At 37.7% G+C, this 12,979-nt stretch overlaps 1 protein-coding gene across 1 annotated transcript; it reads right to left on the reverse strand.

Annotated features, from left to right (window-relative positions):
* Positions 1 to 1,976: 1,976 nt before the first annotated feature.
* On the reverse strand, positions 1,977 to 11,840 carry LOC139143209 (serine/threonine-protein kinase pdik1l-B-like). Its single transcript, XM_070713358.1, has 3 exons — positions 11,712 to 11,840; positions 9,895 to 11,236; positions 1,977 to 4,583 (listed from the first exon to the last, which is right to left on the reverse strand). Exons 2-3 carry the CDS (start codon positions 10,811 to 10,813, stop codon positions 4,468 to 4,470), a joined length of 1,035 nt encoding a protein of 344 aa, XP_070569459.1. The 5' UTR covers positions 10,814 to 11,236; positions 11,712 to 11,840; the 3' UTR covers positions 1,977 to 4,467.
* Between the last annotated feature and the right edge of the window lie 1,139 nt (positions 11,841 to 12,979).

Raw genomic sequence — 12,979 nt, forward strand, 5'->3', positions numbered from 1 at the left:
AAGTCATGCACCTGAAGGGCATGCTGAATAATGTCTGATATACTAAAGTAATGCGCTCGAAGAGCACGCTGAAAAATATTGAACATACAGATATCTCTGATGTATGTATGCTTGATATGTTAAAGTTGGGCGTGCTGAAAAATGACTGATTATTAAAGTTACGCGCCCGAAGGGCGCGCCAAAAAATACACCTGAATGATGAAATTTGTGGCTGACACTAGCATTTTAGGCAATGATGAGCCTGTGTCAAAATTCAAAAACACACTGACCCCCCCTATTGGGCATTTCAAAAACATGATGACCCCCCCTATCACCAAAGTCAAAAACAGGGTGACCCCCCCCCCCATGAATCCACCGGCCCCCCCAGGCTGAAGAAACTGACCAGTCCCTTACCCTATGCATGGTACATACTCCTCTCTCTCTCTCTCTCTCTCTCTCTCTCTCTCTCTCTCTCTCTCTCTCTCTCTCTCTCTCTCTCTCTCTCACACACACACACACACAGCTAACATCAATCTATTACGGGACCTCAAAGGCTTCTTTTTCTCTTATCTTAGTTCAAATCTTTATCCATACCGACTTTAATTTTTGTCATGGCAGATATCACTATGGGATATCAACATTAATCACATAAGGTAGACGAGCCGCCATGCGATATGCTTGTACCTAGTGGAAGTTTAATTGGCATTCGCATTACCTTTAATTTATTCCGATCACGTTAAGTTTTCAGATCCTGATAAAAGCTCAATTAAGGCCGACTGTGTTCGCATATGAATTGTGCCATGTTACGTTACGATTTTTTATCCCAAAGTACTGATCCGTTTAAAAGCAACCTCCACATAGCGAGAGATACAAATGAGCAATAATAGAATTTCGTGAGTCAGTCTCGATATAAAACTGTCGCGCAAGGCAACTTTCCGTGTTCTGTATACTGTTCATCTCAATGTTAGACTATGAATGTTTCTCTGCAACTATAGTGCCGTTGCATCTACACAGTTAGCAAATACGAACACAATGTCAGCGCCGTGCGTGTTTTGATAGTTGTGGTCAAACAGCTTTTGTAAAGAAACCACGGAATGTACTGAATTCAAGGGGTGAAATGTTTTGTTTATATGTCAGCCGGTTGGCATGGCACCACAAAGCGTTGTGAATACAGTCAAGTAAAGGTTTATCCATTGAGTGTATTCTCTCGACGCCATACACAAGGTTATTTACAGATACACTACAATGAAATTGGAAACAGTTATGCAATATTGACAATGTGTAGAGGAAAGACTGCCTCCGGAGTAAATAGTATTATCACGATGTATTAGTAGATACAGAATAGTTCACAATGAATACGTTCAATGAGCTATAACTGGGTAAAAAGATGTCACCCGCAGGGCAGTCGTTATTCATCTCGGTGGATGCTTGATGCCGTAAGTGTACTTAAACGCATGGTACAATGAAAATACCCGGATGTGGTCTCTCTTTGTGATATTATCAGACTTTAGCCACTGAAAACAACTAATTCTGTCAAAAGAATTTCGGAAAACCATCCGAGTTAGATTTTTCGAAAGGAAGGGATGAGAAAGACGGTGTAAAAGCCGTGAAATGCGTTGAATATTCTTGATATATTCTTGATATTCAAAACGGTGAAAGTTGTTGTTTTCTGGCTTAAGTTTGGTTATCTCTCCATCCATCCGAGCTTCTTTCTCTTCTCTGACTCTGCTTTACACCCACACAACTTGATGAAATGGGGATCGATGTTTCAAGTTGAAGTTCAATCATACCGTATGGCAATATTGCTGACATAATGCGGTCTCCCGTTATCTGTACGTGTAGCTATTTTAGTTTTTTCAAACATTAACATGCACTCTGTAGAAATCACACACATAGACACACAGGCACACACAGACATGCATACATACACAAACGCTAGAGGCAAATGCGACTCACTTCGAAGTTTTCAACATACACGACGATATAGAGGTCATACGAAGTCTTCAAGAGATTTTATTTAGTCATAATGTTGATAAACTTTGTAATATTTTCATTATGTATGTATGTATGTATGTATGTATGTATGTATGTATGTATGTATGTATGTATGTATGTATGTATGTATGTATGTATGTATGTATGTATGTATGTACGTATAAACTGAACACAAGTTTATGTGGTTATACATTGATATGAATGCAATGTGAGTATACTAAGTATGTATGTATTATAAATGTGTGGTACTTTCGTTCTGTGATATAATGCATAGAAAGATAATGCATAGCGTAAAGATATTGTTAGACTTGTAAGAGGAATGAACAACAAACCAAAAAGACATGACTAACATCTATAAAACACAAATGATATAACTGTTTAAGTAAGGATCAAAAAGAGTTATTTGAAAATTTCCACATTTATGTACACCATGAATACATTTCTGATTAATCATGCAAATTAGATATTTTGATAAATTACTAAACACGAAGTGGAGTAAATTGAGTTTTTGCAAACGACACTTAAGAAAGACAAATGGATATTCAGACCACTTACAAAGTCGTATACAACAAGATATTATGTGTATAAAACCAGCAATGTGAGAAGATAAAAACAACAAATGTAAAAATTCGTTTTTGCTTAATAATTTTCAGTTGAAATAGAGCTTATCTAATGTAAAAATGTAAATAAAAAATACACTGTAATCGGAATCTGCATCAGTTTTGAGTTTTGGAAATATTTTTTTTCATTCTGAGTTCCAAGGGTGCCCTACAGACGTTTAAGCCAGTCACTTCACCTGAGTCAATTTTTGCAGATGAGTGAAGGTATTCACGTGAATTTAATTTGTATGCCGTGTTATTGTTTCGTTATTACAGGTACAGAATTGAATGTCTCCCTGACAGGTTATTTAGAGTTTGCTGGATAGTACGGATAATTTGTATTCACAGTAAGGTTTCTCACTAATAATGGCTTATACTTAGTCAAACAAAAACCATCGTTACTTAGCTTTACAAAGTCATCATTTGTATGAGAAACATTCATCCTTGGCTGTGTTAAATACACATATGTACATTTCTTTGCCTTTACATCGACGAATATACTTTATCTTACACAAGTCGACATTTCAAGAAGCATTTGGTTTTGCATTGTGGCTCGTGTCGTTGATGTGAGAGCGAGACAGGATCGTTATCGCTCGCAACACGATACTGAGATCAGTATATATACAATATATAGCTGTGACAATGTCAATAGATACTCCAGTGTCGGTGAAAATTTGTGCCGGTTTCTCGAATATTTTGATGTTTTATTTCAATACAGTACAATACAGAAAGATGAATAGCTGGCGTGTGTTTATATCGGTTTTGCAAAAGTAAACGTCTTTGAGTTCAAAACGTTATGCGCAATTTTAGCTTTAAAAATTTATTGCAAATACCTTTTTGTAACTGGTTGACAGACTCGAGTCAAAGTCTGTAGAATTTGTGAATCTCTGAATCAGAGTTTACTTAGGAATAATTAGAAAACAAGGTCTCTTGATAATATGTGCGAGGATATGCGTCTTTGGGGTTCCTTAATGAAATCCAGTCAGATTTTGATGCAAAGAATCGGTTACGCTGTTTATAAAATATAGGGTTCGCGCCAAACAGAAACTGACACGAAAAGATCTTCGAGAAAAAACAGAGCTTAGATTGTCGGTAAGAAGACATTCAAATTGATAAAATCAAAGCACAAACAATCAAACCTTATCTGTATAAATCATGACGTATGCAAAGACTGATTAAAAAAAGAAAATCGATTAATCGTCATCATGGTTACCTAGTTACAAACAACAGTGGCCAATAAAGATAACCTATTTGTACGACAGTAATTGCGCCTAACCATCCAGCCACGACGTAACCAGTCTTATATTACAGTTACTTGTCATTTCATTGGTTATATTTCAACACCGGCAAACCTTGTATAATCTCATGGGACTCCAACGATTTTGATGTCAGAAAATTTCTGGAGTCAACATTTTCCGTCAGATCAATAAATTCCATCAATGGCGAACTACATGTTAGAAAACACTGTTGCAAAAATTAGTGAACATATCAAAATATTGAAAGTTGAGGAATAGCCCGGTGTCTTTACAAAGTCAAGTGTGACGCATTATGCATGTCCATAATTCGAAGAATTCCTTAGATTGATTCATGTAATTTCATTTGAAATGATCGCCGTAATAAAATTGTTCAGATCAGAAAATTGGGAGATAAACTAGGAATTCATGAAAACTATTGGTTCAATTCCTTAATAATTCCGACCTGAGCAACAATCAACATTGTTTTGGTGAGCTGTGTTTTTAAACCGTGAAGGTCGTTTGAGATGATCTTGTTCATGAAATATCGCAAGAAAGCCTTATCGGCGTTTACCCTTTCTGCGCAATGTCACATCACGTCGATGTAACGCGGGAATCTGCCAATATCATCTATGTTTCATCTCCAAGCAGGCTGAGTGACGTCACGAACAGCCAAACAATATGCAGCAGCAACACCACAGATTGAAACAAAAACCTCGGCTGTCTCTGCTACATCGACGACAATAACAGCATCCAGTTTTCACAATGATCTGTGGACCTGCAAACGCAAAGAAAGTTGTCTTGTCAAAAGTGAACGAAACTAAATTGCCAAGTGACTTCATAAAGTATGCCAAATATTACAACGAACATCCACTGACCAAGGTTCGAAATGGATAACAGACGTTAGTCTGTTTAATTTGATATCGCTTGGGAGTAAAACTGCAAAATATGTGTGGAGATATCTTTCTACAGTTCTTCCTAGCGAGTTCGCAAAGCATCAAAATGTTACTGTTGAATGGTTTACAAGTACGAACTGCTTCATCCACAACGGAATTTGTTTATTTTTTCACGGATTATTAATCCAATTTATAATGTGATCCTGTTTTGGTTTTCTTATCTTGATTTGATGTTGTGTTGGTTAAGAACATTTCGTTATTGAATTGAGATGTATGAATGTGAGCAGATACAGTGTCTCACTGTATGTCCGCTCATCTTAAAATATTGCACACCATGGAATGTATCATTCTTTGTGATTAATTCTCGCTCAATGATCTTTAGTAGAGACGGCAACTGCATAAATTAATCATTAGCAGTAATATTTGCTCCCATTTAGTTGACTACTCGAAACTCTGGCAACAATTGTTTGAATGACCAGATGAATTAACTGGGAAGAGTTCAGGAACGTTGTTATCGGTATCGACTTCGTGAACCATAAGGCAAGCTATACTATCTTAGCAGACTATACTATGTCTTCTATAATGTTAGGTGTGTGACAATCACGATGAAATAATTTCCATTATCTTTGGGAGAATCATGTAATAAAAGATTGTCGCAAAATAATGTGCCGGCGTTATAAAATATGTGGGTATCTAAATTCCGTTTCTTTTCTGACAATATCCACAAACACATGAAGTTCAAAGAGAAAAGGAAGAGAATATTTGAGGCCCTGGTCTATGCATACAATGACATTTTGTGACGCAGGCGGTTGCTTTCAATTTGCAGAATAATTTCATAAGTAGTTCTGAATGCACTGTAATGACACGGTCATCAATTATGGCTGACTCATAAACGTTCAATTGCTCAGTATCAGGCATGCGTAAGCCTTTCTAAAGCTCTACCAAATCCGTCTCTAAATGGGTCTACAAAAAATACCAAAATGCACTAAACTCAAAGTAGGCTGTAGCCCAGACAACGCTGGAGCTAATGGCATTTACCGAGCGTTCATGGATCACGCTTTATACACAGCTGTATGTGGAGTCAGACTACATACGAACACGGCATTCAGAACAATAAAAAGCACTGAATACCCACATTATGGATGTCGCATTAGTTTCATATTTTGTTAAATTCCAACTTGAAGGATATGTCACTCTAGTTGCGCGGCAGCATTCGATTTGACAAAACCTATTTTAATCATCGAATCTCCACTGAATGGTTGGAGATTTAGGATTCATTAGCAATGAAAATACATTTTGAAAGTTCAAAACCTCATTTGCATCAAATAATCTTATGTAAGTGTACTGTGTGATTACTGTGTCGCTTTTACATAAAAATGTTATGCGACGACGGAATGGTAGACTAAGCCGATATTATTGAGAAAACACTTCAAGTCATATCTTCGGAAAGCGACGTGGAAAACAATCATTAGAAGAGACAACAATCCGTAACGCACCAGAGGACAACGTCTGTAAAATATCGAGAACACAATTCGTGACATACTAGAAAGACATCCCAGACATACCCGAGAACAACACCCTGTCACACTAGAAAACAACTTGACCTATGACACATCATGCAGAGAACAGCAATCCATGACACAGCAAGGAACAACTTTGTCTCACTAGAAAACAACCACCTCTGACACACCATGCAGAAAACAACATTCCCTGAGTACACTGACAGAAGAGATATCCCAAGTAATGATTGGGAACGAGGATACGGAGAAGATGCACAGTCAAAGGCTGAAACCACAGTCCTGAAACGTAGACTTAAGAAGATTACGAGACAGAATAAAGCTACCGGCCTGGATCACAACGAACAAGAAGCAGAATAACACCATAGTTTACAAAAAAAAAGCAATGCTAGGGTGGGATCTTTGAATATACGCCCACTTACTATGCAGAATATAAACCCAACGTATGACAAAAAACAATAATAAGTTTGCCCGGAGACAAATCTGGACAACAATGCCACATATCAGAAGAACATAAAAGTTGGTGGGTATATTATGTCGGCCATAATAAAGGACCGAGGTTGGTGGGTATATTGTCGGATTGGTGTCATCATATCATACACGACCGTAATAGATGACCAAGTGATAGTTACTGTCATTGATTATATTCATCAGCTGAAAATTGATTCAGAGGACACAAACTAGGACCATAGAATTATCTTTGTCTATATTTCTACAAGTTTCTTGAAGTCCAGGCGCATTATTCTTGGTCTTCGAATTCTGTCAGTCGACATCGTTTAGTTGATGAACAGAGTTATTAACGTACGTCATACCTTCACCGTACACTCAAAATCTGAACATTGGTAATTCAAGCATGACTCAGTAATGCCAGAGTCAAACGATTTCTGCCCTTGTGAGAGATTTTCATGAAAAGAGAGAAATGAGCTAGAAAAGAAAAACATGGAAATAAGGGTATTAACGACGCTCAAATCTTGGATTCTGTAATTAGTGTAATTATCCATGAAAAAATAATTACCCTCTGCGTTGCTTCACTTATCATAACATTTCCCCAACCATGTAAAGAGTGAAAGAAATACCATGACTGTTTGTGAAGGGGAATTTCTTCATCAAATATGACAATACTTTGCAATTTCCTCGAAGTCACGATTGAAAAAGGAATTCGATTTGCGGTTTTTTTTTTCATATTGTGTGCCCAGTTCGTTCAAAACAACTTTCAGCAGCCACACAAAGGAAATTGTAATTTTGAGACATCGATTCTTCTCCGTAGGGAACTTTACCGTCTCTATCTATTTATTTCAAAAAGCAAAGCGAAGCACGGAAAGAATCGATAGTCATAACTTTTATCAACGAATGAATCAGCAAAGCAAACTCCCATGCCATTTATGAAACATTATACGCGACAGCGAATATGAATATTTCATGTTGCCTTGGTTACTAAAGGTGTATTTCTGTATGATCTATGATCGGATTTGGATGAATGGAGCTTAACTCTTTCTTCGAACTCCCATCGGGATCCTCCTTCTCAAATATGATCTGAACTCGGCGGACATTCCAAATAAATGTATGCGTTCGGAGATTCATATTCGGAAACTCACTTATCCTAAACTTGCAACCTTGGATTCCAAATTTACCGAAGTGCCCGGATAACACAGCAAAGTTCAATCGCTCTCGTGAATAATCGTGTTATGTCTATATCTCTGTGTGACCACTAGAATGAAGAAAACAATCTTTGACATGGCATTTATTTTTTTGATCACAGACACTGACGTCAACTCTGTGTGTACTAATATTGAGCCTTCGGGTTCGAGTTCTCATATTATGGGATAGAGTTACCATATTATGGGATAGAGTTACAATTTCAATACCGAACCAACAGCGAAATGTGCTTGTGAAAATCAACCATACATGACAAGGAGTTAGAGTTGTTGAGACACGACAAACGTCATACCACTTCATCTGAAGTGAATAGTCACCCAGCTTTCGTACCAAGTTGAACACTGGTCGAGTTCAGCAGGGTAACGAAGTATGTTATTCTTACAACTAAAAATGTTGATTTCTATCATCTAGCAACCAATGTCGATGTGAAACGAAACATCAATGCAGGCAACACTCCTAATCTCTTTTCCCTTGAAACCCTTACAGTACGTGTCGAGTACAATCAAAGAGCTAGCTACGCGTGACAGGCAGCAACGTGGGCCATTTGTGGTGTCAATTATCACGCCGGGCATTTAACGCAAAATATAAAGAATAAAAGACGCTAAACTATCAACACTGTAGAATATCTGGGTAAAAACGTGACTTCTTTTCCCTGGTGCCCCATCACAACCGTATATTATTAAATACTTGTTTTAATTATTAATTCACTTTGGTTGCAATGTATTTCTTCCGCGGAAAACGTTGATCGAGTGCGTTGGGATAGTGTTACCATGACAACTGCAATGGCTATTAGCTGGTTCTAATCACCTGAGTGATTACTTATCTATCAGTGAAATCAACCTTGGACACGTTATCTCAACTGACACCACTGATCCAGGATCGTCAGGAGCATCACCAGTAACAGTTTGCCGTCTGGAAGGAATAGAATCTTGGCGTTTCCATGCATACATGAATGCACGCTTATCAAAATAACACAGGGAAATGCTGCACCGATGTTTCGCTGTGTCCGTGTTGTAAACATTGTCGTCTAGCATCATGCACGGCTTTCATAGAAGATGAATGTTTTGTTTTCATAACATAAATTTTAAGAATAAGATGTTTTCATGCAAAAGTTGTATACTTTTCATATGGCATTAAGCTTATGTAGGAAAGCCCCAACAAAATAATTGCCAATCTCATGAATACGAAATAAAAATGAAATGACTGGTTTGCAAGCAAGAGAAACCAAGTAATTAAGCTTTGGGTTAATTGAGACGCCAATTATCATTTCAATTGCGACATTTGTTGTGCATTAGATAATTACATCGATAATGTCCCTAATTATCGGTTAGGCCCAGAATACTTTCACTGGTTCAGGACGATATGAGGAATGCCTCAGAAGAGGAGAAAACACTCTGATCAGAGGACGAGTTGCTTTAAAGATACAGGCTCGGGGCCCTCTTTGTGGAACTAAATACCCACTGAATCGCATTCCGTCCACAAGCATTAACAAATCACGGTCAAGTTTTCTAATCCTTTCTCCTGAATCCCCATTGGCGATATTACAAAAATAGATACGTGTATTCACTTCGATGTGTTCTTTTGTCTTCGTTTTCGTTAGTGCTTCTCATTCAATTTAGCTTTAGGAAACAGAAAAACAGTTCGCAACAGAACTGGTTAAACTCAATGAATAGGTAGAGGGACTGAGGCACTATTGATTACCACATGTCAATCAATCAATCAATCGATCAAAGAATTTACAGTGTGCTAAAATCAATTACGAGGTAATGTTTCTACGGCGCTGAGCAGACAGCAACAAGAGTGGACTGTTAATAATTTGGAGTAAATGTGATAGTGCTTCTTAATGTATCATTGGCCAGTATTCAACTTATTGAGTTCAATTGGTAAACTTTTGGCAACAGAAGAGCTGCCGCGGAAAAGGTGTGCTTTCCGTGTAGGGTATTGTGACACCGTGGCAACGGCAATGTTACTATAGGAGTCCATGCAGTGAAGAATCACAGCATTGATAGCGATTTCTTACCGTTTGATACTTCTCGAAGGGTTGCAAAGATTTCATCACCCGTAGGTCTTTTCTCCGGATCTCGTGCAATCATAATATTAATCAACTGCCTCAGACCTTGTCCAGCAGTGACTTCATCGTCCAGTTGTCGCACAGCGTTTGAGTTTTCTGCCAGAATCTTGCCAATGTAAGAAGTTTTACCATTGTCGGCGTCCTCATAATTGTAAAATGCCATTAAGTTTTTATTGCTGTCGCTATAGGTATAAACTTCTCTTTCCAACATCGCCAGAAAGATAACACCCAGAGCAAATATATCCATTTTAAAGGAATATTGTTTTTTGTACACTTCAGGGGCAACGAAAGCCTCGGTGCCTTCCACAGACTGGTAATAAGCCGTATATTCGCCAGACTCTTCCTTGGAATCTGTCAGGAGTCTTTTATCCAGAGTGGTAGCAACTGCAAATCCGGTAACTTTCACAATATCCATGGAATCTGGCCGAATTTTAACGAGAATATTTGCCGGTTTCAGGTCTCGATGTGTGACGTTGCTATGGTGAAGAAACGAAACTGCATCCGCCATTTGACTCATGCATCTTAGATTAAGCTCCAGATCGTAAGGACGTTTTAGAAGATAGTTATTCAGATCTCCACCATCGCAGTATTCCATGACATAATAAGCGTAATTTTCATCAGCGTAACCGTCTATTAATTCAACTACATGTGCATGGTTACGCGTAATGGCAAACGCTCTAGATTCCCGAATAGCACTGACATAGTTTGCTTTACCTTGCCAAGGTATTCGCTTCATTGCCAGTTTGTTACCATCGTCGTCTTTTACCAAGTATACAGTACCGAACGCTCCACGGCCAAGTGGCTTGACGATGTCATATTTCGATGACAACACTTCGTTTACGATGTTAAACAGGGATTTTGAAGTCATATTTTCGTCCTTGACGTAAAATGATGTCTTTAAGAAGCGTGTAAGTCTTGCCGCAGCGAGCTTCCGAGAGGTTAGATATGACGTTCACTGACCCATGATAGAACCAACGGAGTACGTTTTATTTCCAGGTAAACACCGCGAAAACAATGCTTTGCCGAGTCAACTGACGTTGTTCTGTGTACTGTCTATATGCTTGTTGGCTTACAAACAGTACCCAGCGATAATGTGCACTGAACAAAGACGGGTCTGCCTGACACCGCTTTCGGTGGTTTATCACGTGACTTAACGGGCTTCAGAACTAAAAAGGGACATGTAAGCTTATTGTATTGGAGACATTGTCAGGTCATCATGACGTTCTTGGGTTCAATGCTGTGTCATTATTAAACGATTGATCATACCACTGTAAACATCACATTTACCAAACTGCAAAACAAAAGGGAGAGTGAACATGTCTTAGATACGAATGAAATACTGCTTTTGAGGTAACCTATCAAAATTGTACTTGCCCAGTGTATACTGAACGCAGTCTGCTGAACCTATTGGAAGAGCTTTAATACGTGCTCCGTAGAGAAAAATTACTGAACGATCAGTGTGCTAAGAATGTCTTCGTTTGACCATTCTGAACTACGAGTATTTACACCGATTCCATAGCGTATTCAAACTTTCGTTAACGTCAACAAAGGGCTTCCCTCCTTAATCTAGCGCAGGTGTTATGAAAAGGAAAGACTCCATAGTATTACCGAGCATTAAGTTGACAAGTTAGATCGATCAAAAAACGCAACATAATAGTATTATATAATAATGAAAACCTGGCCATCGATTCGGTATACTACTTCCCACTGTTTCTATAAAACAAGTCAAAGTTGGAAGAGTACGTAAACAGCCACGATTTACTTACCTCTGTGGAAGGTAAACACTGCATCCATGGCAGCGAATGTGCACGTTACCGCCAACAAGCCTTCCCCGTCAATGTCTGTGAGGTTTGTTGAAGTACCCTGAGATCTACCATACTTGACCTGTGAGGGCGGCTGCCACAGTAACGTTACTCATGCGTACCACTGACAAAAAACGAAGTCGCCCTTCAGATATCGGCATATCGAATTCTCTGACCTGATCAATTGGGGTCAATTGAATCATTTTGTGGAAGATACGTCACTCTTTCCTAATTAGAGACACTAATTACTTTAAAATGGCTGATAATTTTTTCAGCAATGTAATTATTCTACCATCGTAAACTGGAGGACACTTCGAATGTTATTTATTGTCGTCATGGATAAAAATTAGCGAAGACTATAGCTAAATTGACAGCGGATAAGAATTCATTTATAGACAATAAAATTGCATATTGCACAGAGTGTATTTAAAAAATGCTTCGGGGAAAAGAATGAGAAACCGTGTTTTTATTAAAAAATAAGTAATGAAATGCTTTTATCCTAAATGTCACATACAATGCCCTTTTGAATAAAACATGGGAAAATTAGTCTTAACCCTAAGTCGGTATGAATAGACGGGTCAAAGTACTGTTTGACAATAACAGAATTTATGAACAGTTCACTGAAGGGCTATCGTCTGAGAAGAAAGGACGCCATCAGTCAGACTGGATCCACACCAGCAAACAAAAGAAGATTAATTTTATAGACATGTTTATAACATCACCTGTTACATTCACGTAGCTCCGTAATTATTGCGTAATTGCATGCTTGTATACGTTGTCAAACTTTTGTATCTAACATTGTTGTTCTTCTCGCATTTCTGTTCCCAACGTGGTTTAAGGTAGCGGTAAAGGCTATTTTTGCACCAATTCTTTTCTCAGAGTTAATGTCAAGTTTCAAGTGTTAGAATCAAGATATTTAGTTCAAATTTTCAGGATAACTCCCTTAGTTAATACTTGCTCCAAAGAATATAAAAATTGTATATTTGTAGCCATGATTTTGAAATATGACACCAATCAATATTAAAATTTAATTTTTCATATTTTTTTACATCTTTGAATTTGATAATAAATTAATATTACCAAATTAGTTATAAATATGTTGACACTATTAATTGTAAGATTTGTACGGCAGGATTTGTAAATAAAATTTGTTTTTATGATTTTACATGGGTTTACATATCAAAAAATTATTAAAAATTCTTTCAAATTTCAAAATGTGATTTTTCAAAAAG

Source organism: Ptychodera flava, chromosome 11 (genome assembly GCF_041260155.1).
Source record: "Ptychodera flava strain L36383 chromosome 11, AS_Pfla_20210202, whole genome shotgun sequence".
NCBI lineage: Eukaryota > Metazoa > Hemichordata > Enteropneusta > Ptychoderidae > Ptychodera > Ptychodera flava.

Coding starts and splice junctions, on each gene's coding strand:
- LOC139143209 (XM_070713358.1), bottom strand. CDS start 10,813: ATGACTTCAAAATCCCTGTTTAACATCGTAAACGAAGTGTTGTCATCG. Junction 4,584..9,894: donor CCTTCGAGAAGTATCAAACG/GTAAGAAATCGC, acceptor TTGCGTTTGCAG/GTCCACAGATCATTGTGAAA.